We start from the raw sequence: 26,379 nt of genomic DNA, 5'->3' as shown, positions 1-26,379 counted from the left end.
TTATATACTTATTTAGTCAATAAAACTTAAAACACAGTGTTAATTGATGATTCACAAATCTGAACGTTTCAGTAATCTGAACAGCCTTTGGTCCCAGGGGAGGTCGGATTTGTGAGGATCCACTGTACTTTAAAAATGAAGCAAGGGTTTCCAGTGATAAAAAGTAGTGAAACAAGATAACATGAATGATGACAGCTATTACAACATAGCTATGTGGGAAAATCCCTACTTTGGCATTGTGCAGATGGTAATAACACACCAATGTAGGGATTTTCTCACAAGGCTATGTTGTAATAGCTACCATCATTCATAGCTTGTTTCACTACTTTTTATCGCTGGAACCATATTTTTAATTAATAATTGTAGGATATGCTTAACTGAACTCCTGAACTACATAATACTTCTAAGGCAAATGGGTATTTCTTAATTCATGTATAATAAGACCCTTCTTCCTGACAGAAAATTTGATAATTTATTCAGGTACTAAATAGCTAAAACACAGAAAGTATGAATGCATGGGGTAGTAGTACCATATTATTATTATCCACACAAAAACAGCCAAGCTGTGAAAAAATGGTGCGGCCTTAAAACGCGTGGGTGAAAAAAGTTGTGAAATCTAAGGTGGTGGCCAAGAAATGGCTGCAATGATGTTAATGCTAATAAATTTTAACAATGCACACAGCCATTATTAATTTTTTTTTAGCACTAACATCATTGCAGCCATTTCTTGGCCACCACCTTTGATTTCACTACTTTTTTCACCCAGGCTTTTTAAGGCCGCACTATTGCACCATTTTTTCACAGCTTGGCTGTTTTTGTGTGGATTTCACTCCTTTTTGGACTGTACATGGTCCCAAAACCAGTCTATGGCTGACTTTGAGGTTTGTTTTTACTCATATTTCTTCTTTTCTATGTAGATACAATGATGATTATTGAAGACAGACTTATAAACGTATTTCATTGCATGATTTAATTCAATATTTGATATTATTGTAATACTCTAATAGAGTGCACATTTTTTAAGGACTTCTAATAGAACATACATAGAATGTTCTAGAACAAACTTGTACTTCTTTTGGTAAATCTATGAAATTGCAAACATTTGATTATAAGCAGATTTCAACTAGAAATTTCATTTATAAAGCAGAAATTAAAGCAGAAATTAAATGAAATGATCAGCCAAGGTAGCAGTGGTTCAGTGGTTAAGGATGCAGGTGTTAGGTATGGAGGTTGCTGGTTCGAACTCTGGTAAGTTTTTTTTCAACATTTTCCAACATTTTTTGCACACTTTTTTACCCAGCGGTGACTGCTCTATTAGAGTATGTCAATCCCGTGATTTTACACTTGCTTGGTTTTTGCTTTATAATTTTGTCACTGCAACTCTATTGCTATTCAAACTATCAAAAGGCACTGCTACAATGATCAGCCTATCTACACACCAATTTTTAAGTCATTTCTATACTCGGTTTACCCTGTAGCTGTGACAGACATCTGATCTTTATTTACATGAATAAATGCTCATAACTCCTTGAATATTCCTCAGATTCACAACAAACTTGGTACGTGAATCCACTGTTACACGCTCTTTATTTGTGCCAAAGATCGAGGCAATCGAGTTACATTTTTGCATTTTATAGCAATTTTTGCAAAGTGTGCAAAAAGAAATTGAAGCCCCCGTACAACATAAGAAAAAAATGAAGAAATTAAAACGAAACTTTGAACGCCCATATCTCGCAAATGGCTGTTGCAAATTTAATGAAAGTTGCTGTGTGGCGTACCCTACCTGGGGGACAGCTATAATGCAAAAATGGTGTACTTTGGAGAAGGGGATGCATGCATGTAAAGGCTGTTTTCTTTCTTCCTGTTACTATACTCATGGTGTGGTTGCCGGCTTCCTTGACTGCACAACACACTACTGTGTGTCTTGATTCAAAGTATATGTTGTGTATAAACTGCCTTTCACTCTAATAAAGCAAACATTACTTTAGTACATAATACTTAAGTATATTCATGTTCTGTGGAATGTTTATTTGGCATTTACAATCATTATGCATACATATCATCATATTATATGCATATGCAAGGAAGTGATAAACTACCTATGTACACATTATTTGTACAATTTTTGAAAGAACCTTTTTACAGTAGAGAAAGGTATTACATAAAGTAAGTGACTGAAGTTTGTCAAAGAACTCAACATAATGTGGATCACACCAAACACAGTTGGTGTGGTAACTAGTTCAGCACTCTTTTTCCTGTATTGTTCACAGTAATCATTGTCACCCCCAGCTGAACAAGCCATGTACTGATAAGAATAGTGAATTAGGTCATCTGCCTTTATTAAGATTGCAACCAATGTGCCAAGGTAGAAAAACAGGCCAATTCCATAGTAGCAGAATAAAAGAGTCAATTTGAACTCTCCAACTGAAAATCTGAGGCAAAGTATTTTAGAGACAGCAATGTTTCCTGGCAGCAAGCGATGCTTCTATATGTAAAATAAAGAAATAAGCTAGTATTATATATGTACATGTAAACTATACCATAACTATGATATGCACTGTAAATTTTTCATTCTCTTGAATACTCAGACATACAGGAAGGTAGTACTGTATATTGTGGATCATAGACGTTCACACTTCTTCACAAAAACTATTGACTAGAAACCAGCCTTACAGTACCTTCATGGTGCCTTTGCAGTGTTGTCTTCAAAGCAGCCAAAATGCTTCAGATAAGTTACTATAAATTTTTTTAAAACCCAGAATTTTCTACTACGTAACTGCCTGCCTGCCTGATGCCTTCAGACAAGTGTAACTCAATAATGGCTAAGGCTATGGGTTGGATTTTTTTACTGTTAGGTGTCATTTTAGCATGACAGGTGCCTTTTGGTATACTGTATTTGGAGCGGCCTACTAGGACCACTAGGGCAAGCTGGATGTTAAAACAAATCCTCAGTATCTCAGATACGTACACATACACAAGTATAAGGAAAGTTAGGAATTTTAAGTTCAAATAAGGATCTTAGAAAAAAGTAGGGAAACAAGGGAGGTCGTATACACCTGCAGATATACTAGTGGATATTTAATCCCTATACCCGTGACTAAATTAGGGATTAAATGTCCACTAGTGTATTTGCAAGTGTAGTGACCTCCCTTGTTTCCCTACTTTTTTCTATGATCCCTGGTCAAAATTAAAAAATCCCCTAATATACTTGTAGTAGGGTCAAAAACAGTGGTTTTGTAACCAATGTCTGGCAAACAAAGTTTGATGGTTAAATATTGTACTTTAGGGTATTTTAAGCAAATTGAGCTTCCATGCTGCTTTTTAAAGTCCGGGGAAAGTTTGGTAGAGCCAAAAATCCAAAATGGCTGCCTGCTGACATATGCAAAAATAAAGTAACAAAAAAGCTTAAATAAAAGTTCTCTTTAGAGTAATTTGGGGTCAAGAAATCCATTTTGATGTTATTTTTTTGATTGGAAGTTCCATTAACCAAGAACTTCAAGTTGGATCAGACAAATCTTTCATAGCAACCAGTCACTCCCACAGAATTAGCAAGCTAAGTTGAGAAAGAGAAAATTTTACTGGATAATTGAGATAAATATGAACAACAGCATACACATTTGGTGACAAAACAATTATATTACCTGTCTTTACTGTAGAATCACTTCAAATTGTCCGTTTAGAAATATAAGCGCCTCTAGAAATAATTATTGCTAAGCACTTGACTTACATTAAATCTTGAAAATTACATCTACTTAAAGTCTCCAACAAGTGTTCATCACAAGGCTATAAGCTTGGCTTTAATGCCTATGCTGGTTAGTTGCTCATAGGCTTTGTAAATAACCTTTTAAAGGCATTATTGTTTTTAGCACTAGCTATGTCTTCTGCACACTTTGGGTGTCTTCTTCAATGTGGAAAGCCATGTGAGTCAGCTGATTCTATTGACAACATGACTCAAGGTGCATGGGAAAAGCTGAAATTGAAGTCACTGGACTGGAAGGGGTGTGATAGGTTTGGAAATGTGTATGATAGTGTGAATTTGGAGCTTGGGCCACATGGCATACATCTGCATGCAAGCTGTCAACTTGACATATCAAGCTCAGACAAGCTAATGAGATCCAAACTTAGGCAGCAGAAGCAAAGTAGAGAATCAGCACTTCATGAAGAAACCAATCCAGGCTTTGAATCACCTGCACCAAAGTGTCTTAGATCAGGCACAGGTAAAAGGCACCCTGAACGAACTGGTAGATGGCTTCTCCTTTCTTACACCTCGGCTTGGAATGTTTTTAAAAGTCACACTGTAGTATTGCAAGATGACAGTATGAGGGATCGTATCAACTGCCTCATTAATTCTATTACCGATCCTTTTTCAACTGAGATAAGATACCACCAGAAGTGTTGGCTAAAGTATGTAGTTCAGTATCAGAAGATGTCAGTTGAAGAAAAGCTACCTCTTATGCATGACATGACTTACCGTGAGGCACAGACCATGTTCATAGACCACGTTCGTCAGGTGATGTTTGTTGATCATGAGATCATTACTCTCCAAGGGTTGTTGCGTGAATACAAAAGCATTATGGGGACATATGGCTTACCAAATTTGGGGATTAAGTCAAGTTATGTGAAGGAGATGTTGATGCATGAGTTTGGTGATGGCATTGGCTTTCATTCCCCCCCCAAGAAAGAATCCAAGTGAAGTTGTATATGATACTAGTGGCAGTAGCTCATACATTGAAGCTGTCATTTCATTACTGGGTATTGACAATGATCAGCTAGTACAGAATGTTGCCAGTATGTTGAGAGATGAGATCAGAAAAGCACGAAAACTTCCCTGGCCCCCACAGGTTAGGGAGCTTAAGCAGGAGGAAGACGTTTCCCCTCTTCTAGTTCAGCTGATATCTTCACTCAGAAAATCTGGTCAGGTCACTCCTGATGCGAAGGTTCTTGCACTAGCTTCAATGCTCACATACTACGCTACTAGCAGTCCAACCACAACTTCTGTCAATTTGGGCATGCATTTGCATGGACTTAGTCGTAGCAAAGAGCTAGTTGATGTTTTTCATAGATTGGGGGTTTGCATTAGTTATGCCTTAGTGCTTCTCTTGAGGGATGCATGGGCATTGCATGACCTCCAGCTTTGCTCTGACTGTCCCAATGAAATTGCTGAGAATAAGCCTGGTGTCATCATTGTTGACAATGATGATTTTCAGAATGATACCCTGACAGGGGACAATACATCACATTGCACGAATGTAATGTATGTACAGCTAGTCTCCCTTGAAAACCATGGTCCTCAATGTGATGAACGGAGTAAAGATGCCAAAGCTTTATCATCTACTCTGAAGGAAATAGCAACAGGGATGCAGACTCATGAACGCTACATCACTTTAAAGCGAGGAGAACCACCAGCTAGTGACAGAATTCAGGCTTGCATTGGAAGTACCGAACGTCACAGGAAGAGATGTGCTATTCATGTACTGGTACGTGCAGATGCTGCTGGTGAGTGACCTGCCACTACCAATCAGAAAGTTCCAGGGTTTGCTGGCTTTCAAGCCTTGATATCAGCTCCTGTGGAGAAGAGCAAGGCCTACTACTTTATGACCTACCCCGAGCCACCAAAGAAGCATGTCTTTAATGATGCCATGATAAAAATAAAGAAAGCCATTCAAAGAAAAAGGATGCCCTTTGCTGTAGTCGTTGGAAATCAGCCAGTTTACACACTGCTTGTTGAGATCAAGAATGAACATCCACAAGAATATGAACTAGTTATTCCATTTCTTGGTCCTTTTCATACTCAAAGCTGCATGATTTATGCCATCTAATCTACAAGTGGTACAAGGGAAGTGGTATTGCTGATGTTCTGGTTGCTGCTGGAGTTATAGCTGAGGGTTCGGTTGATCAAGCCTTGAGAGGAAAGCACTATAGGCGTGCCCTGTGTTGCCTTTCTCTTGATGCTTTTACAAATGTTCAACTTGCTGTGCACCGTGAGCCAATGTCAAACTCCCAAGAGTGCCTTGCTTTTGCTCTAGAGAAGCTTGAGAATGATCCAGCCATAGATAGTCTGATCTGCAGCATGTTTCAGGATCTGGAAGCATCAGATATGGCCAACTACTGGATTGATTTTATGTCAATGGTAGAGGTACTGATGATGAATGTGCATGCTGTACACACATGTAATTGGGAAGAGTATCTCATTTTACTGCGGGAAATGATGCCCTGGCTTGTTGTCTATGACCAGACCAACTACGCACGTTGGACATGGGCATTGGTGGACATGGGCATGATGTGGCACCTAGCATCTCCTACCGCAGAGGAAAGGGTCAAGAGTGATGGGTCACCATACACTTGGGGTGACTACACCAACAAAATAGGGTCTCTGATCCTGGCACGCCATGTCAATGCTACCACCATCATCTGCATCAATGATCCCTATGACTATGCTGAATCCATCAAGATAATGAGTGTGAATTGCGTATTCAAGGCCAAGGTCCCATACCCAATGTACATATGAAGCCAGCTGACCTGTTTCCCACACCCTGCAAATTCAAGACAATTCTCTGTAGTGCTGGCAACAAGAAACGCCTCCAAGCTCTAATAAAAAACACAGCTCACAGAACTGTCTAAGTCCATCAGTCAGGAATTGGTCTACTCAGTGGGTGAGGACTGTGTCAGCCTGTCAACTGGCAACACCAAAGACAGTCTGAGCTTCAGCCAGGGTGAAGCTGACACTATTATGCTATCTGCTTATGTAGCTCTAAGATCATCTGGTTACACTAATCCTGTAGTAATTGATGCAGAAGACACAGATGTGTACATTCAGGCCGCTGCTACTTCACATGATATCCCAGGTATTCTCTACATAAAAAACAGAAGCAGTTATTTTTTCTGCAGAGGCATGTGTACTGAAGATTTTGCCAAATGTCTAATACCTTTTCATGTCTTGACTGGCTGTGATGCCAACAGCTGTTTTTTTGGGCACGGCAAGACGTCGCTCTATAAGAAATTGAATAGTACTGAGGCCCGTAGCCTCATCTCAAAGTGTGGGAAAGGCCTTCTACTGAGTGATGATGTCTTGAATGACCTAAAGTCCTTTGTTATCCGCTACATCTATGGAGACACACAAAGTTCCTCCCTGAGTACAGCCCGTGCAACTATGTGGAAAAGACAAAAGAAAAAATCATTGATCCGTTTGCTTCCTGATGATGACAGTCTTGAGCAGCATATCAAGCGTGCCAACTTATTGGCCTACATTCAGCGCCACCCTGATATAAGGAGACACCCCTCTCCCATTGGTCATGGTTGGGAAATGGTGAATGGCTGCTGCAGACCAGTGCGCCACACAAAAGCTGCCCTTCCGATTTCGCTTCCAGTCCCATCAATGCAACAGGATGACTATGATTCCGACTCTTAGACCAATTCAGAGTCTGAATCTGAAGCTACATCTGTATCTGATTTTGGTAGTGAATCTGAATCATCAAATGAGATGGAATCATTGGATGAACCTTGAACTAGACTTACATAACACAAAATGTATACACTTATTGAAAAAAAAAATTAAATTTTTTATTAACAGAACATACAATTAAAAAAATAACATCAAAAATGGATTTCTTGACCCCAAATTACTATAAAGGCTTTTATTTAAGCTTCTTTGTTACTTTATTTTTGCATATGTCGGCAAGCAGCCATTTTGAATTTTTGGCTCTACCGAACTATCCCCGGACTTTAAAAAGCAGCATGGGAGCTCATTTTGCTTAAAATACCCTAAAGTACAATATTAAACCATCAAACTTTGTTTGCCAGATGTTGGTTACGAAACCACTGTTTTTGACCCTACTATTGTTTGTTCACTTTTTTGTAATACTATTATGACTGGTGAACCTGCGCATACAGCATCAAAAGAAAGAATGGCACCAGAGTTCTTGTTTCCGTCTGAACGCACACCCCAACTATCAATTACTGACTCAAATGTGAAGTAGCTATTATGCTTCGCTTTCAACTATGTTCAGCCCATTACATAGTGGTACAAACAAAGAACAGTAACAGATGCACCTCTGCAGTCTTGTTTACAAACGTAGCCATCGAGCTACCGCAAATCGACACCTTGGGCTGTCAGCAAAAAGAAATAGGACACAAAGGAGGACAAAGGTAAGTCAACGATACATGCACTGTACGTACTGCAGTATACCAAAAGGCACCTGTCAGGTTGAAGTGATGTCAAACAATGAAAAATCAAGCCTGTATCCTTAGATGTTATTGAGCCACGCTTGTCTGAAGGAATTAATCAGTCAGCCAGTCAAAGTAGAAAATTCCACCAAAGATTTTAAAAAATTTCGTAGCAACTTTTTGGAAGCATTTCAGGTCATACTAAAGGCACTTTTGGGCTTGGTTATACCTAATCAATCCTACCAGGGTGCCATAAAGGTATTGTGAGGCTGGTTTTAGGGTGATATTTGTGGCCAGAAAAGTCCAAACCTTCATGACCCCTAATATACAGTACATGTATGATACATACAACACCTACACATAAAAAAAGCAGCACAGCAGTCCTTAATAGTAGGGATCACACACGCACACACAAGCGCGTGCGACGCGTGTGCTCATGCACACAAGCTTAAGCCTAGCAAAGCAAAACCTACGGCAGTGGTGTGAAACACAGTTATTGCCACCCAGCGAACCAGCACTGGGATTTCTGTGCACCACTCAGGCACTTGAGCCTTGTGCAGACAAATCCTCCTGGAGCAGGGCTAGTAACCCACAGGAGGACTGTCCAGGTCTAATGGAGAGAGTTGCATCTAATGGAGAGAGCTGCAGAATCCTAAGTTCCACAAACGACCCAAACATTGCTACACAAGATAAGGCACCATAGCCAAGTGGCTAGAGGTTTGGCCTTGTATTTGAAAGGTTCCAGGTTCAATGCCCAATTATGACAATTTGGTGTTGTTGTTTCCTTGAGCAAGAAACTTTACTCACCTTGCTCCAGTCCACCCAGCTGTATATTGGGGACCTGGTGGTGTGTCATCTGGGGAAGCAGCCCACCCAGCTATAACATCAATGGGTACCTGGTGCTTACTGGGGAAGTAAATGCCCAACACACACACATGCATGAACACACACACACACATGAACACGCACACACACGCACACACACACACACACACACACACACACACACACACACACACACACACACACACACACACACATGCTTGCCGTGTTGCTGCCATTGAACGATTAAGCAAGCCATAAAAATTATATTCTGCACACACATACATATGCACACAACACAAGCACAAATATATGCACAAAACATACATGACTCACTCTTCGGAGAATCCAGAATGATCCAAATAATAATGTAAGGCCAGTAATATAGATAAGTAAACCTGGTATTAATCCAGCATAAAACAGAACCTCTTGAGACTGAGGAGAACAGTATAATCCATTATCCTGATACTGAGATATACTGATAGTAAGAACTGGGACTACAAATCCAAATGATACCACTATCATCACTTCAGTAAGGTGAACTTTTCTCCGAAACATGTTAGAGTCCATCATTTCTTTAACCCTGAATGGATACATCAAGCTGAGGAACAGGTGGAAAACATGAAAAACCCAAAACCCAGTAAACCAAGCAATGACAAGTTGCATTGTGAATCCTATTAACAAAAGCATACCATTAATGTACACACTCAGCAGTAGGATATACCAACCTTGAATTTGACAGAAGGTTGTAGGTTCACCTATGCTAACAAGAAAATTCCGATCTGAACACATCAATACTGATCGATCCATGTAAAATGGAAGCGCTTGTAGTAATGCTACAAGAATGCATATAATATTGTATTATACATACTGTTACATATACACAACAAATTCATGGTACATGCTGCTTTTGTATTGTAGACTACATATCTACTGATATACACATTTTAATGGTGCAAAATAGCAAATGATGTACATGCAACAACTTGGCAAAAAATGTGTGATTTTAATGAACCTCGCTATGAAATATGAACACTTTAATAATCAGGACATGCACTTGTCTATGAATCATGCAGTATGGTGGTACTGGATCATGAACGTTTGGGCTCTTCTAGCCAAATATCACCATGATTCCTTCTTGACAGCTTGGCAGTATAGGCAGGGCATAATCAAGCCCATAAATGTCCTCAGAGCAATCCCGAACTCTAACAAACCTTTTAATGAAATTTCTATTTAACAGAATTTTCTGCTGCCTAGCTGACTGTCTAACTGATGCCTTCAGCCAAGTATAACTTGACTTTGGATAAGCTTGATTCTTCACTATTCAAAATTGCTACAGCCCGAGATATGCCTTTTTCCAACTGCAGCAGCTTCAATGCTTGCATCATGAACTTAAATTACCTCTGTCCTTCTTTGTGTCCCAGTTCCTTTTGCTGACAACACAGAGGTGTAGCTTCGCAATAATGCAATACATCTTCTGCCTATTATGCTTATGTATTTTCCAAAGCAACTGGATTAATTGTATAGATGCTTCTTGTACTGTTCTTCATGTGTAATGGGCACAACATTGCTGAAAAAGTGTAATGGCCACTTCACCAAATCAGTAGTTCATTGTTGGGGCATGCGTTCAGACGCAAATTAATTTAGGGCATGCTTCTTTCTTTTGATGCAGTATGCGCTTGTTCAGTAGTCATAATCATGTAAACAAACTAGTAGAAGGAAAAATTTTAAGTTGGATTAGGGATGAAAGAAAAAAAGTAATGGAACAAGGGAATAACTAAAAAGTTGTGAAACCAAGAACCTTGCCTATACCCACAAATATACTATTGGACATTTAATCCATAATTCGGTCATGGCTATAGACTGAAGTACAGGGATTAAAATTAAGGTTGAATGTATACATTAGGGAGTTGAGGGGATTTTTTTTGTTCTACAACTAACTTTTAGGAACACATTCCTATTTCCTACTAATAAAGCCCTTTGACTGCTATCTGAACGTTTTATTAGTAATTTATTGACTGTTGCAATTTTCATCTCCACTACTAAAAGTATAATTTTGGAAAGATTTTATTCAGGGCTAAGCCCCCTTGGCAGACTAAAGGAGCTTCAGCCCCTTAGCTCCTCTCCTTTTCTGCAGCCAGTGGTATTTATTAAAATACACAAAACCAGATTGGAAATTTACAAAGGGAATAGAAACTGCATTTATACAAAGAAACTGTTGGTGTAATAAAGTAAACCACAGATTTCTATTTAGAGTCAAAAGGATTGTTGGGATAGTATGTAATTAATAATCCAATATTTCCTCAAGATAAAAGTCTAAATAAGGATTTTTGGTTTACATTACTGTGGGACACACCATGCAGCTATCTCCCTCTTGTTTTGCAGTGTAGTTACCTTCACATTTCATTTGTCTAGTAGATACACAATTTTAGGAAACAATATTGTATGTAGTGTATTGCTTGCTTACCTCCTATCTCATAAGCTATAGTGGTATACACTATGTAAACTTGAGGAAAGTGAAGCCTGAAAATAAAAGAACACAAAGTATTACTATACAACAAGTCTGAAACAATTATATGAAAATGCTTGGATACTTATAAAGGTTCAGCTAGTAGCTAAAATTGGTGGTTTAAATACTCATAAATATCACATTTGCTAGCTCATATGATGTAATTGGCAACAAAATGAATTGTACAATTTAAAGTTTTTGCCTGTCAGTATTGTGATGCTACCCGAAAAATTGTACACTGTGAAGTTAAAGTGAAGCTGGTTTCTGGTTGTTGTATTTGGCAGGAATGTGCAAACTTTCATGATCCCTACTACAGTGAAACCCCTTCAAAAGACTCCCCTGAATTGTGAACAACTTCTATATAGAGTAGGTTAACAGTTATCTAAGAACACCTCTTTACAATGGACAAAATATTCTCAAATTGTGTCTGTCTTAGAAGGGCACCACTGTATGAAATTAGGATTAAAACACTATAAATTGTATATATATATTTGCATATCCATAGCAACTACCATGGGAAAATTTCAACAACGAAATTAAAATTTTTGATGCAACAACAAATTTTCTTTGTTTTGGTAAACAATGAAATTTATTACGGCTAATTTAAAACACAGTACAGTATAACTAGAAGCGAAAGCAAAGGTTGTGTACATTTAAAAAGAGATAGCCACCACGTCTGCACTTGAAACTAGCAGCTCTGCTGGATTGATTGGTGCAAAGTGATACCTTACCCATAAGCTCACTACCTGATGATACAAAGCTCCTCGCCACTGTGCTGAAGTGTAATGGAATACCGTGACATTTACATATGTCCTAGCTAAAGTCCCCCAAGGGTGGCAGCATAATTTTCGTTGATACAGTCTACAACAAATAAAATTGATGCAGAGTTTCATGATTTATGATAAATGACTACATACAACTACCATTGCATGTGAGGAAACAGACATGCACACATTTGACAAAACATCTAATAGTCTAGTATATACATTTGTACACTACAGGTAACTTACACTTTTTGCCGGTTGTAATAACAAGCAGTTAAAGTGACGACTCCACCAATTAAGCCGATTATCCCACATGTGGCTACCACAAAGCGAATATAATAAGTAGACGTATCTTCTGTTAAGAGAGAATAATCACCACACACTGGTGCACATGTTGAGCCACAAAAATGATCAAATTGATTAGAACAGTTAAGTTTTGGAGCACTTGTGAAAGTCAGAACTCCATCTTTGGTAAAACTTGTACAATCTGGAATAGACTTATTAAAAAAATTCTCTACTATTCTCCACTCAGAAGCACATTTATTATCTCGAACTTCTTTACACTCTTCAATCAGATTCACTGGAGAACTATTATCATCACACAATAGAAGTGCTGCATCGCAGAAAAATGATAGTGTATCATTGTTGCATTGTGAAGCATTAACTAAGGATGACAAATTGTATACTGAATACAGATTAATGATAGCTGAGTAGTTACAATTAGGAGGTAAATCCATGATACACAGTTGAAGTAGATGATCAATAGTGGGAACAGAAATATTTGCCTACAAAATGATATTATTATATTGTGTGTAAATAGATTGCAGTAAATTCATAGCAATTAATTCAAATTCTCATAATAGGGTGTTTGGTGTATCAAGTATTGCTACATGACCACTTTGTTCTTAGTAAAGAAAGATTCTAACAGCAACATGCTGGATACAATCCTATTCGCCTACTCAGGAGGAATTCAAAAATCTTAGCAGTGCATCAAAGAAAATGTGAGATACGTATGAGCATTTGTTCATGCACGTCACATCAGAAAGATAGTATGCCATCAAGCTTAAACCTTTGTTAACTGAGTCTATGGCAAATAAAGATGATACAGGAAAACTTACCAGCAATGATTCATCTTTTTGTGGAAAACAATATGGTACAAGCTTTAAATATCATTGCATTCATAAGTTACTAGATGAATAAAAAATTAGAAAAAAGTACATAAACTAGATTAATAAAAAATTGAAAATTTCTAATGGGGAATAGGGATCACTGAAAAAAGCCACAAAACAAGAAGGGATCGCTGGGGTGGAAATGTAAATCACAAATCCCTATTTTGACTTAACCAATGTAGCAAAATATTGCCGTGACAGAGTCAAAATAGGGATTTGTGGTTTACATTTCTACCCCAGCGATCCCTTCTTGTTTTGTGGCTTTTTCAGTGATCCCTATTCCCCATTAGAAATTTTCTATTTTTTATTCATCTAGTTTATGTACTTTTTTCTAAATTCAGTATGGATTAACTTGTTAGACATCTTGGTATAGCCAACAGAGGTTTATCAGAGCAAAAGATTAACCATGCAGAGTCACAGATTTTATTATTCTTGTAGCTAATTGGTGTTACATAGACCTACAAATATACCTAAAGACAACACCCTGACTTGTAAAAAGCACTAAGGCAGATACCACACATGCATGCCTATAGCTATGTATAGCTATTGTCATGATATGTACATGCATGTGAAATTATAGTCTTGGCACTCTCAGTTGTCATTGTTCCACTGGCATCCTTAATACTAATAGTATAAGGCCAAATTAACCAAGTTGTTTCCTAGATTCCCATTTCAAACATTTCCTAAACTGATGCATCATTATTCATATTTTAGTATAGCTAAAGCTTGAAGAAAGCACTAAAATAACCCACTAACATAGTAATAAAATTATTTGAAAATTCATATTCAAGATGGAAATATAGATGGAGGATTCTATTACAGGAAATGGGAATCCAGGAATAACAACTAATGAAGACACACCAAGATATTATGTACACTGAGCTAAGTAGCTAACTGTCAAGAGACATGGAATCCTGACAAGTAAAAGTTCAATAATCTATAAGTAAAAAGTTGGCTATTAGTACATCAAATGTAAGCTGTGGTCACCAGCTGTAACTTACACAAACCACTGCAGACATGTGGCACCATATGTAATTAGTCCATAAACCACCAGATTCCTTCGCATAGAGGAAGGTGCTTGGCTCAGGCCTGTAGCGGTAAGATCAAAGCTATGAGTGAACACTCTTATGTCTTTGTAGCCAACTTCGCGCAATGCATATGATCTAGTGAAGTTTACTCAAGTAATGTCACAGCAGCTCGTCACAACGACCCACCCATGTATACAATCACAGTAGGAAAACTATCTATAAACAAACCTTTTTGCACAGGATAGGCTTCCTGAGTTGTATTAAGCTTTAATGTAATGGATAACAAGCAGAATACACAAGCAAATCCATCTTCAATACATTTAAGCATGTCATTGTATGGCTTTTTGTATGGAATGGTGGCTTAGCAAGAAGAAAAAGGCCCAGTTTGGGCTGTTCCTGCTCGAAAACAAAGCCAAAAATACCTCACAGACACGCACACTAACTCATTCAACAAGTCTTGCTACTTTTTATCCCAGAATTCACCTTGTATAATTCGTTATTCCTGTGAAACAAAATATTATGAATAATATGAATATGAACAAAATGGCAAATTTCAGTTTTGTGTGAAATACACATACTGTTTCCTTTGCATTGGGATTCAGATAACCGAGGGTCCACTGTAAGTTTTATTTTATAGTTTTATTAGTTTTAGTTTTATTTTTTCGTAATATTGTACAAATCAACCTTTCTGCTGTTATTACATACTTTGTAGCACCGTAACTCCAGAGTTGTCAGAATATGAAGCTGAAGCTTCACCAAAGCCTTTTCCCTTGGCTACATATATGGTAGAAGTTTAATAATACAGAATTGAAAATATATGCTAATACACTATTATATCTGGTTTTGCAGATCTGGTCACAAATGTCAAAAGTTTTCAATAAATACATATTGTAGAAATTAGCCAAGCATGCAGACTACATCATACAGCACGATAGTACTATATAGTAGGGACTATAAAGGTCTGGGAGTGGCCCATGAAAAAACATCACCCAAAAACCAGCCTCACATTTCCCTGACGATGATGAGGCAGTAATGGTTAAGTAAAACTAAGCCCAAACAAGCCTTCAGATTGACCCAAAACACTTTCAACAAAATGCTACAGAATTTGTTATCATCAAACAGAATTTTCTACTGACTAACTGACTGAGAAACTGACTGACTGATGCCTTCAGACAAGTGTAACTCGATATCGGCTAAGGCTATAGGCTTGGTTTTTTTCACTATTTGATGTTGCTTCAGCTTTTGGCATACTGCAGTCCATACAATGCATTCTCCATGGACTTACCAGTGTCCTCCTTTGTGTCTCATTCATCTTTGATGACAGTGAAAGGTGTTGATCTTGGTCAATTTGGTGGTAGCACATGATGGCTTCCCTTTGTAACAGAAATCGTCCATATTTTTCATAGTGGCTACTTTGATTGTGGAGATGCTTTTCAAACAGTTCTTGAATCGTAATGCTGTGTAATAGGTTGAATATAGCTGACAACGAAGTGTAATGGATACTTCACTTTTCACACGATAATTGATATATAGTTGGGGCGCACAGTGCCATTTCTTTCTTTTGATGCAGTATGCATGGGTTCACCAGTGATAATAATTTTATTTTACAGAAAGTTAACAAACAAGTACACAAAAAATTGGAATTTTCAATTAGGGTAAGGACCATAGCACAGTGATAAAAAGTACTGAAACAAGCTGGAGTAGTGCGCACGATATTCAATCACAGTAAAACAATACGAAGTGCTATATTCTTACAGTGCTGCTTTGTATACTTGCATAATATATGTTAACACTGTTTTTAAAATTAAACGTTTGAAAACTTTTTCACTTAAAATAAGAAAATAGTCTATAATTTTGAATAACTAATATGGAGACACAGTATTGAAAATCACCTATTTACTTACTGAACAGCTCTCAAAGTCTACACCATTGATAATTTTGTTTAATTCCATAGTTGGTGGTTTAGTAAAATACAAAATAACTGGAACTGAGAATAACACTATCATTGTGCAAATAACAACAACCAGTGTCACCATTGTATAAAACTTTATGAGTTTTGCAACATTCTCTGTTGTATTGATAGCATGTACTCTTTCGTGAATTGTTTCAGTGAGATTGGCTATAGAAGATCTAATTGCATGGTGTTTTTGTGAGTCATTGCCATCTATTGTAGACTCTTGCAAGACAACAGTATGGTTGACTGGTTCAATTTTTTCCAGCATTAGTGATAATAACGTTACTGTATCCTTTTCATTCTTCAATTCTTCTTTACTGACTGCATCCTTAACATTACTGTTTAGTTCAATAGAGGTTGATTCAATGTTCAATTTTTCATCCATGATGTATGGTCAATTAATTGCTGCACCTAAAAGAAGCAATATTTAGGTAGCATTAACAAGTATTTACTACATAACATACATACAAGCCCTCAATTTAGATTACTCTTTCATCCGGGTATTCATACCACAATTACTGGGGTCAACAATTGCTTATGTTGTTGTACTTTCTGTACATAAGCAGTTAAGAAGGATTATCAAACACCAAGTGTCCAGGCCTAGAATCTTGAGAATCACCATGAAACTTTAATATGTATACCTGAAAACAAATCTCAACTGGTCTATAGCTATATAGTTCTGAATCAGCTGAAAGGCAAAAACCATAACAATACCAACCAGACCCAGTTTAAGTGGAATGTAAGTACACAGAGGAGGTTGGACGCGTTCACGTGAGCTGTACATTTTCATTGGAAAATCTCTGTTTCAAGATAATTTTATTAAAACTATAATGCATTTGAAAGTTTATGTATTTCTAAATCTAACGGCGTAGTGATCCCCAGCGAACCCCGCTGATTTGGCTGGTAACAAGCCAGAGTTTAAAGCGCCAATAAAATAAATTATGCAAAATCTGTTTTATCGAGGAGGGTAATGCAGCAATCTCAGTGTAACACAGTGCAGAGTCGTTGTTTCATTATAGCGAATGTACGTGACAAGTCGTATGCATCAAATCACTAGGGCTGAGCAATAGTATCGATAGTGCGATATATCGCGATAGTAAATCACTATCGTTATCGCGATAGTAGGGATATCACTATCGTGATAGTTATGATAAGCTCAGATCTGCATTAAAATGGTATTAACAACCCTTCTATACTGTTTTACAGTTGGTATACCAGCTTTCTTACAAAGGAGTGGCCTGTAAAAGCTTTACCAAAAGTCCATATTCCATCGGCCGCCCACGCAGTTAATTAACAAATGTCCTGTGCATGCAAAATAACTTTCTATATGACTGCAAATCATAGCTATACAACTAAGACTTTGTTAAGGGTGCTCGCTGATATTTGAAGCCGTTTAAGTGCCAGCCCAGAAACCACATGCGGCTATTACATCATAATTGGCATTACTACGCATACTTGTAGTATCCGTGTTAAGTGGACATGTTTTGCACCAGAGAACACGAGGAAGAATAGCTCGAAGAATAGCATGTTATTTCGCTTTAGAATCGTCACTGAAGTGTTAGCAAATGATTGTCTGATGGATCAACAGTTATGAATTAATTTAAAAGTAAGTGTTATTTAAGGCAACAAGTGTGAACGCACTTTTCGCTTGTAGGCAACATGCGTTCGTGCCTTGTTTTCTCGAGTGATAGGGTATGCTGGTAGTTAGTATTGTAATTGTAAGCTGCTTATGTAGGGGACAATGTTACCAGCTGGAATCACAAGGCGTTACAAGCTGATGATGATGGCGTGCCTAGCGTAACCTATCCAAGAGCGACTTGGAGACTCCAGGCGGAGCAAGAAGCTGTTCCTGTGTGTGAAGAAGAGAAAACAGAGCTTTTTGTGTTTAGAACAGCGTTTATGACATGTTATTTTGAAAAGTTGGTGATTGCGGTCAATAGGAATTTGTGTGGTTATTGTATCAATAACGTTGGGCGCACGCAATCTTTACACATGTTTACTAAAAATAAAACTAGTTTTTGAGTGATACCCGTGAAGGCTTCAAAGTTTGTAGGGAGATTCGCTGATAAATTCTCCAGAGGTCTATGTTTAGATTTTGTCCGTAGCGTTATGGCTTCATGAGTTACGGCACCGAGAACATGAGGTTTTGAATGGTGTAGCACACTTTTAGTACTAACTTAAGTTCTATGTACGCTGTGTACTAATACTAAACATAGAGTTGTGAGTTATAAGCTGAAGTTTGTTCAACGTGGTTTCCTGTGCGCTACTGCGAAAAATGGAGGACTAGTTTCGATTTAAGCGCTTCATAAAGAACTACGCATAGTTATAAAATGGTATAGGCTAGAAGAATTCTGTTTGGTTTGTGTTGAAGAGAAAGAGAAGCACTTCCAACGCAAGTAGCATATGGATTCATTTTATACATTATGTGAGTATTAGCAACAATACAAAAAATGCATGTTGTATGGCTTCAAATAGCCGCGAGCACCCTTAAGAGCAAAGTGTTTCATAAACTATCGGGATAGTTTTCACTATCGCGATATTTAATGAGTAACTATCGTGATAGTAAAATTTTTACTATCGCTCAGTACTACAAATCACAATTTGTTAATTTCACCCAGTGCTTTGAGAAAACAAAGTACATAGCCTTGAAGCCTACGTGAAGGACGATCTGAATATCTAATGAACCCCAGTGAACCCAATCATTTTTCAGTTTAGTATTTCGACTATTGAGGGTCACGTGAAATACCAAAGAAAAGAATGCAATTAAGAGCAATATGTTTAAGTAGCGCTTATAGCACGTCCAACCTCCTCTGGTAAGTAAGTACACATACTTACAGGCAGTTCTTTCCATCCCACTTTTTAAACAACAAGCGTAGGAAAAAATCAGAAACTTTACATCTAAGTAGGGAAGGGAGGCACCTATACTTGCAGTGAATAAATCTACTACAGTATAAAATAACCTCCCTTGTTTCATTGCTTTTTATTTCCATAAATCCTGCTGAAATGTAAATTTCTAACACTATACTTTTTTATTATAATAACAACAGAATTCATCACTGGTGAACCACACCAAAGGAAAGAATGGCACCAGACAAGTTATTACTGTCATACTGTATGATACAATTACCAGTAATACTACATGATGCACCCAATTTAAAGCTATAGAGACTAAATACAGTACTGGTATTCTATGTTATAGCTTTAAAACACTCTATACTGCGAAATTAGTTGATAATACATATGAAAGTGCCAGGTGCAGTTAACAACTGGGCCACTGGAAGAAAATGGAGTCTATGAATTATAATTACCGTATTTACTTGATTTGTGCCCCAGGGGTACTATTAATTTTTTGCCCAAAAATAAGGATTAAAACCTATTCGAATAGTCGAGGGTACTCTATACTAATATTTTAACTAAACCTGCTACTACTACATTATAGTTTTATACAACACATTCCCACTTATTTCTTCTTTCTTCACTCAAGTCCCTTGTAGCACAGCCATAGCACAACCATCGTGCTACATGGTCAATTTACTAACTAACTAATATCCGGAATTTCAATTATGTGACAGCCATTTAAGTTTTACCAGAGATAATAGAGGGGTGCTCTGTGCCCCTCTATTATCTCTGGTTTTACCAAGGCAATGCCTTCCTTAATCGAGATGGAGATTAATACTAAAGGTATGAGAGCACTAGTAAAGAGAAATTACAGAAGTATAATGCGGTACTATTTGAGGGTGCAGTACAATTAAAATTATTTTCAGAAACAAGGATAAAGACCTTCGAATAGTGCCACACTGCAGTACTATTCAAGGGTATGGCATAAATTGAGTAAACATGGTACCTTCCATTCATGGCTCTTGTGATTCTAGAAAGTTACTGGAGATATGAGAATTTACAGTGTGTGAAATATACATACACCTGTGTTGTCACTAGAAGGTGTTCATTTTGACTCATTGACATGTTAAAGAACTCAAATATTGCAATTATACCTGTACTCTAAGGGTATCTAATTACCAACATTGCATGGCCTCACCTCCAAAATGTCAATTTCATTTTGTTTAGCTAAAACATTGATCAGCAGATCCTTAAGCTATAATAAGCATGACCCAAGTCAACCCTTAAAATGCACACCACTTTGGGTAGTTCAAAAATGCAGACAAAGGGAGACCAAATAGATATACTTGAGCTTCATGATATCACGGAACAGTTGGCAAGTCTATAGTGAGGTTGACAAACTAAAATCAACATTTTGTATCCAATACATAAAGCCATTTTACTGCAATGACTTTGTCAAACTTTCCCCACTGCTAACAGTTAAGTTTCTGTCTCGTAGGCTGCCAAAAACTCAATCATTCTCCTGCCTGCAACTTTTCAAACATAATTCTTTAAACAGGCTGTAGGAACAGGTGCCCTGCATGCAGACCTTTAGCACTTGTGAAATAAAGCCTTTTATAAAGAAAACCCTCTAGTGAAGAAATAGTGTTTTAATTACAGCTCAGATCTATGAGTTTGACAACTGGCTTCTTAGTGTCTCTATATCTAGTCCAACTACTCATACTATACATATGGTAGACACATACCCACATATCATACATATGCAATCACTGGACAGAATTATCAAAGTTATGGTAAAACCATTATCAAGAGTTCATATTATGAACTCTTGCCGTTATAGTTAATCAAAAATTGTCTAGGTAGTCAATGGTTACATAGTTGTCACCTCAAGATGACCATAACACAAGCAGTAAGCACAGTGACTACACATGACATGTACAATATGTTATTGCTTGTAAATAGAAAAATGTCCTTATGATGTTAGAGCTATGCCAAATGCCTTCAAGAGGACTACAGGATTTTGGGGGTACTGATTGTTGTGAACGAGTCACTTTGATGAGTAGTGATTTAGGTGCTGATGATGATAGTCGTACAACTCAATTACAATATCCATTGTGTATGCACAGGGTAATTACAACACATATCTTGAGGGTGCAAACTGGCAAGTACGTAGTGATCTGCTTCACTGTCTACCTCTGACCCTATCTTAGTTGGAATTCTACCCTAATGGTACATATGTATATAAAAAGTACCACTACAGGGTTTATATGGGCCCTACATGTCAAAAAGTGTTAACTGAATCAATAGACTCTGAACAAATGCAGTAATAATAGAATTGAGCTATACAGATGCCTCAACAAAGCCATAGACTAGTGTACCCAACAGGGAATGGCTGTTAATTAATCAAGGAGGATTCAAATGATTACAGTTGGAGGTGATCATTAAATGATGCAATTATAAACACTTCATGCCTTTCAATGAGTATATATGTACATAGAGACATTATAGGTGAGGTAGTGTATTCCTGTTCAGTGTCAATTACATGTAAAAGTTCAGACACCAAGGAATTCATATTGACAAAGATGCGCAATAGTTCCATCCAAAAGCTACAAAGATCAGAAAGTCTATGCACACCAACATCACATACACTACTGGTCATATCTCCCATATCAACTAATAATATATGTACAGATTTCCGAGGGGCACAAGTTTAGTGATTTTTTCAGTTGCCTAGGTGTCCATGAAATCTTCATCCTTGAAAATCAAGATTAGCTCTATGCTATCTAATCGGTAATCTGTCAGTGACAGAAAATGAGTGACCCACAAAACAAATTTATGTACTTCGAAAATTCGTATATACGGCACTGCTCAAATGTAATGTCATTTTGCGAGAGTGCAAGCGATTAAAAAAACTAGCTAATCAAACACCCGTTTCACGAAACAGGATAAATACTTGCAAGTGAAACAGGTGCCATGTCTTTTAATTAACTTGTTTTTTAATCACTTGAACTCACATAAGACAACATTACATTTTAGCAGTACCGTATATGGTAACCTTTCCAGAATGGAGATCAATGACAACATTGATATAAAGTGTTATGTAATCACATTATGAATGTCATGATCTCAGATTGACATCCACATATTATGATCATAACATGATGAGAAAAGAAATTTATCAATAGTCTGGTATGATGTCACCCAGTGAATTCAAGAATGATTATAAAGTTAATTACATTTTTAACACTTACAAGGCAGTCAAACCATATTCATTACACACACACTACATGAATATCAATAGTATTGCACAGCTCTAATGGATTGTGCATAATAAACACAAAAACCTCATTTAGAATAAAAAGTGGTCTGGGGGATTTATTATATAGAGCATGGTGTGGCTTCTTACATGCTTCTGTTATCATTACTAATATGGACTTAGCACAACATTATTTTAAAGAAGCCATTTGATGGTTCTGCTTTTTGACTTCTGTACATCAAGAAATCAAGCATCAAGTGATAAAAGTTCCAAGAACATTTCTAAGATGTTTATCAAGGAATCAAGCATATTTTTTAGTTGAAATCAAGCAATCAAAGTAAGGCCAGGCAAACTTGATTAATTGTTTCTCATCCCTGCCCGCATCCCTTTTTACCTCATTATTGCTGTTAGCTATCAATCACATGCACATGTATTTTGATGCTAAGAAGGTTGGCTATCATTTTACAGCACAGCAAATGTCACTTGCACCTCAGAAACAGTGGTAAAACATAGATGCTAGTTCTTCAAAGGTTTTAGCTAACCTTCATAGTAACAGACAGCTTGATTTGGAGTATTTTCTTTAATAATGAATAATGAAAAATGACCTCCCACCTGCATGGAAATCTTATGGATGAGAAACAAGTAATCACGTTTGCCTGGCCTAATGCCAATCAAATTTCTTAATCTTTACCACAACATGCTGAAGGCAGGACTGGTGTAGTAATGGCCTGGCACATACAATTATAATGAATAACCTGTAGTTTGTAATAACATTGTAGCACAACCAACAACAGTTGCCAAACCCGGTTACTCGTAACAGGCAAGGAAGAACGGCTGTAGCCGATTGCCTGGAAGTTAAATATAAAAATCAAATCAAGTCCGCCATGGCCATGGCTCCATGCCCACACATTTATAAAACATGCAATGGTACATCCTTGAGTAAATCATTGATCAAAAAAAAACCACTATGATCAAACTGAACGTCACTCACTGACGGCACCTTCAATCTCGCCTTCCGCGAAGTACCAGTAGTTGGCTATCCACTAGAATAGTACGACAGTTGACTTGTCCAACTCCTTTGGCTTCCCTTTCTTGTTTTCTTTGAGATATCAGTGTCTTTCGGGCGTAGCAGGGGTTTTTTTTTGCTGTTTTTTTTAATAGTTTAATAGTGTCGGGTTAATTACCGTCACGGTGACGAGATTAGTTATGATAGGCAGTTAATTGAAACGGAAACCGGAAACAGAAAATGGAAGTGGTCAAATCGGAATGTACCATTGCAGGTGAGCTGCTGTCATAGCAACATTCGCCATGTTAGAGTACAACCAAACCTGATAGCGCTGCTTCTTCTGCATTCTACAGCTAATGCTCTCTCCTACGCTATCATAGTTGCACAACGGGTTGTACTCCAAGATGGCGATGTTGCTATAGCAACAGTTCACCTGCAATTGGTCTATAAAGTAAACTGAACCCTTGTTTAGTGGCCATCTCTTACAAAGACCAGCCACCTCCGGCATACAAAACCCCACATTGCAATTACTATACATCTCAAAGATGGCTGAGACATATATGAGCTAGCTACTTAATGACCATGATGACCCTATATACCGAGATACGACCACTTCAAATTGTGTGGTCACTTTTTATAAAGGTCATTGGCCTTTTCACATTGCAGTTCCAGACATCTATTTCATGACTTCATTGGCTTCTACTTATGCTTATAAGGCTTTCTTTTTTTTCTTTGATACAGTAGGTTTGCAGCTAGTGTACTAGCTACGTACATGACTTGCATGGAATAATTTTGACATATTCTGGTACAAACTAAGCAATACAGATATATAGCCAGATGACTCATGGACGGGAAGTGACATTGACCCCCTTCTATGAGTCATGAAATACATGTTTAGGGCTTACCAATCAGTTTACCATGTATATAAAGATGTGGTCTTAAGAAAAAGTGACCATGAAGTGGTCTAATCAGTGGAACCTGATTATAATGTGCTCTGTGGTCTTTATGAGGTGACCACTAAGTGAGGTTTTAGTTTAATTTTAGGATACATGTATAATAATGATTTGATCATTTCCATTTTCCATTTTCCATTTCCAGTATCCATTTCCACTGTTTCCATCCCCCTATAAATTGATGGTAGGAGTAGCTATGATGATCATACTACTGAAGTATTATGTACATCATACTAAGTGACCACAAGGAGCATACATTTAAGGCTAGTGTATCATCTGATCAAGTTAGCCTTACACCATTAAATTTTGTGAAAATTCATTCATCAACTAAAACATGCTAACATCTTAAGCTTATCAGTGATTCCCAACATGGCTTCCACTTCAACTGTTGCTCTTCTACTGTTGGCAATTAATGACTGAGTGTCTTGCAGAACTCAGTCCATTATGAATTGTTTTGTTAGATCTGGTCAACGCATTTGACTCAGTTCCCCATCCAGTTGTCGTCTTATGCTTGAATGCCAGGAAAATCTACTCTGTCTCTTGTTTTAACTCATCATTCTTAATATAATAAAGAGTTGATATTATTGAATAGCTTCCTATTTGTTCACACAAGGCTCTGTCTTTGGTTTTTATTTACATTGACAAAACTTCAAGTCATGTGTAACAGTATGCATTGCCTTGTACAAGCAAATTGCCTTCATTCAAGCTCATGACCAAGCCTTGCTTCAGGAAGACTTATCTATGATTATGTCATTTATTAATGCATGGTCACAGTTTTGGCAACTCAAACTAAATCCTCAGCTGCAGATTCTATTTGTATTAAGTGATCTCCACAACCTTGTAAATACCACCTCAATGGTCAACCCGGCTATTCCATCTAAAAATCCTTGGGGGATTTACAATAATTCTGATCTTGAGTCAAATGGAGCTGATAGTAATCAACTAGACCTCCATTCACTCATTTTAGCAAGTCCATAATTTGTTAAAGCTGCTGCCTATACAAAGACCATGCATGCATTACTGGAATATGCTTCACCGGTGTGGTTCTGTCAGGGAAATATACTGCTCAACAACTGGAAGCACATGCTGCACAATGGGTGGGTGGTAGCAGATTACCCATAACTGCATGCATGATCCAAATCTAATCTTATAACTCACTCTCATCTGTTTAACCTCAGATGACATACTCATCAATACACTTAGTTTGTGTTGATTGTAGCATTTGACGAAAGTCTGACGTTCTGGAAACTGGAAAGTAATCGCATTCAAGTTACGAAAGTGAATGAATGCGTATTATTTAGGTGGCCTGAACTGAAGCCATGTGGCGCAGTATAATAACTTAGCCTTGCACTAATGCTATTCATAGCATGTTAAATATGCAGTGCACTTTTTGGCTCCTTGTATAACTTTACTGGGAAAGTCTGTTTTCCTATAGGCTTCAATGTATTTTGACATCACTTTTTTGATTAGTTGTTGATCTCTATAGTTCAGTGTATTTTAGTGATATGGATTTTCAGAAACTTATTGAAACCACTCTATTAATTGATCCTTGTTGAATAGCGCTGTAACCACTAATGAAGATAATATGAAGTGATATTGATGACCTATCAATCATGACACCATTTGTGTGGGAGTTGTCAAAACAGGTAAAATGATAGCTGTTTTGTGATGTACGTAGGCACTTTGTGGTGAAGTTTTAAAATGATTTCTGGTCTAGTAGCCTTTAGCAAGCACTGTATGCTTTGCCATCTAGTTTTCACATGTGGCAGTATTGATAGGATTTGATTTGATCTTTTGTTTAAACTCATGACATTTTGGCATATAGCCATTCTTCAGTACCAGAGTACATATAAAGCATACAAAGACAAAGTACAAAAACAAAGAACACACACAAATACATAAATTAATGACAGAAAA

At 37.4% G+C, this 26,379-nt stretch overlaps 1 protein-coding gene and 1 long non-coding RNA gene across 3 annotated transcripts; one reads left to right on the top strand and one right to left on the bottom strand.

The window, feature by feature from the left end:
* Positions 1-2,007: 2,007 nt before the first annotated feature.
* Positions 2,008-23,666, bottom strand: LOC136260448 (uncharacterized). 2 transcript variants are annotated; one of them, XM_066054169.1, is made up of 7 exons: positions 23,495-23,666; positions 16,360-16,820; positions 12,505-13,043; positions 11,453-11,508; positions 9,714-9,821; positions 9,322-9,659; positions 2,008-2,485 (listed from the first exon to the last, which is right to left on the bottom strand). In XM_066054169.1, the coding sequence occupies exons 2-7, from the start codon at positions 16,792-16,794 to the stop codon at positions 2,111-2,113; spliced, it is 1,851 nt and encodes a 616-aa protein (XP_065910241.1). In that variant the 5' UTR covers positions 16,795-16,820; positions 23,495-23,666; the 3' UTR covers positions 2,008-2,110. The 2 variants fall into 2 exon arrangements, with proteins under 2 accessions (XP_065910241.1, XP_065910242.1); XM_066054170.1 differs by having other exon boundaries at positions 23,504-23,662.
* On the top strand, positions 17,769-18,352 carry LOC136261522 (uncharacterized). The gene is made up of 2 exons (XR_010703931.1): positions 17,769-18,015; positions 18,145-18,352. It is a non-coding gene; the product is annotated as an uncharacterized lncRNA (long non-coding RNA).
* Positions 23,667-26,379: the final 2,713 nt, after the last annotated feature.

The sequence above is a fragment of the Dysidea avara genome, chromosome 7, assembly GCF_963678975.1.
Source record: "Dysidea avara chromosome 7, odDysAvar1.4, whole genome shotgun sequence".
Classification (NCBI taxonomy): domain Eukaryota; kingdom Metazoa; phylum Porifera; class Demospongiae; order Dictyoceratida; family Dysideidae; genus Dysidea; species Dysidea avara.
The sequence above is the reverse complement of the archived record's forward strand: the minus strand, read 5'-3'. Positions and strand labels throughout refer to the sequence as shown.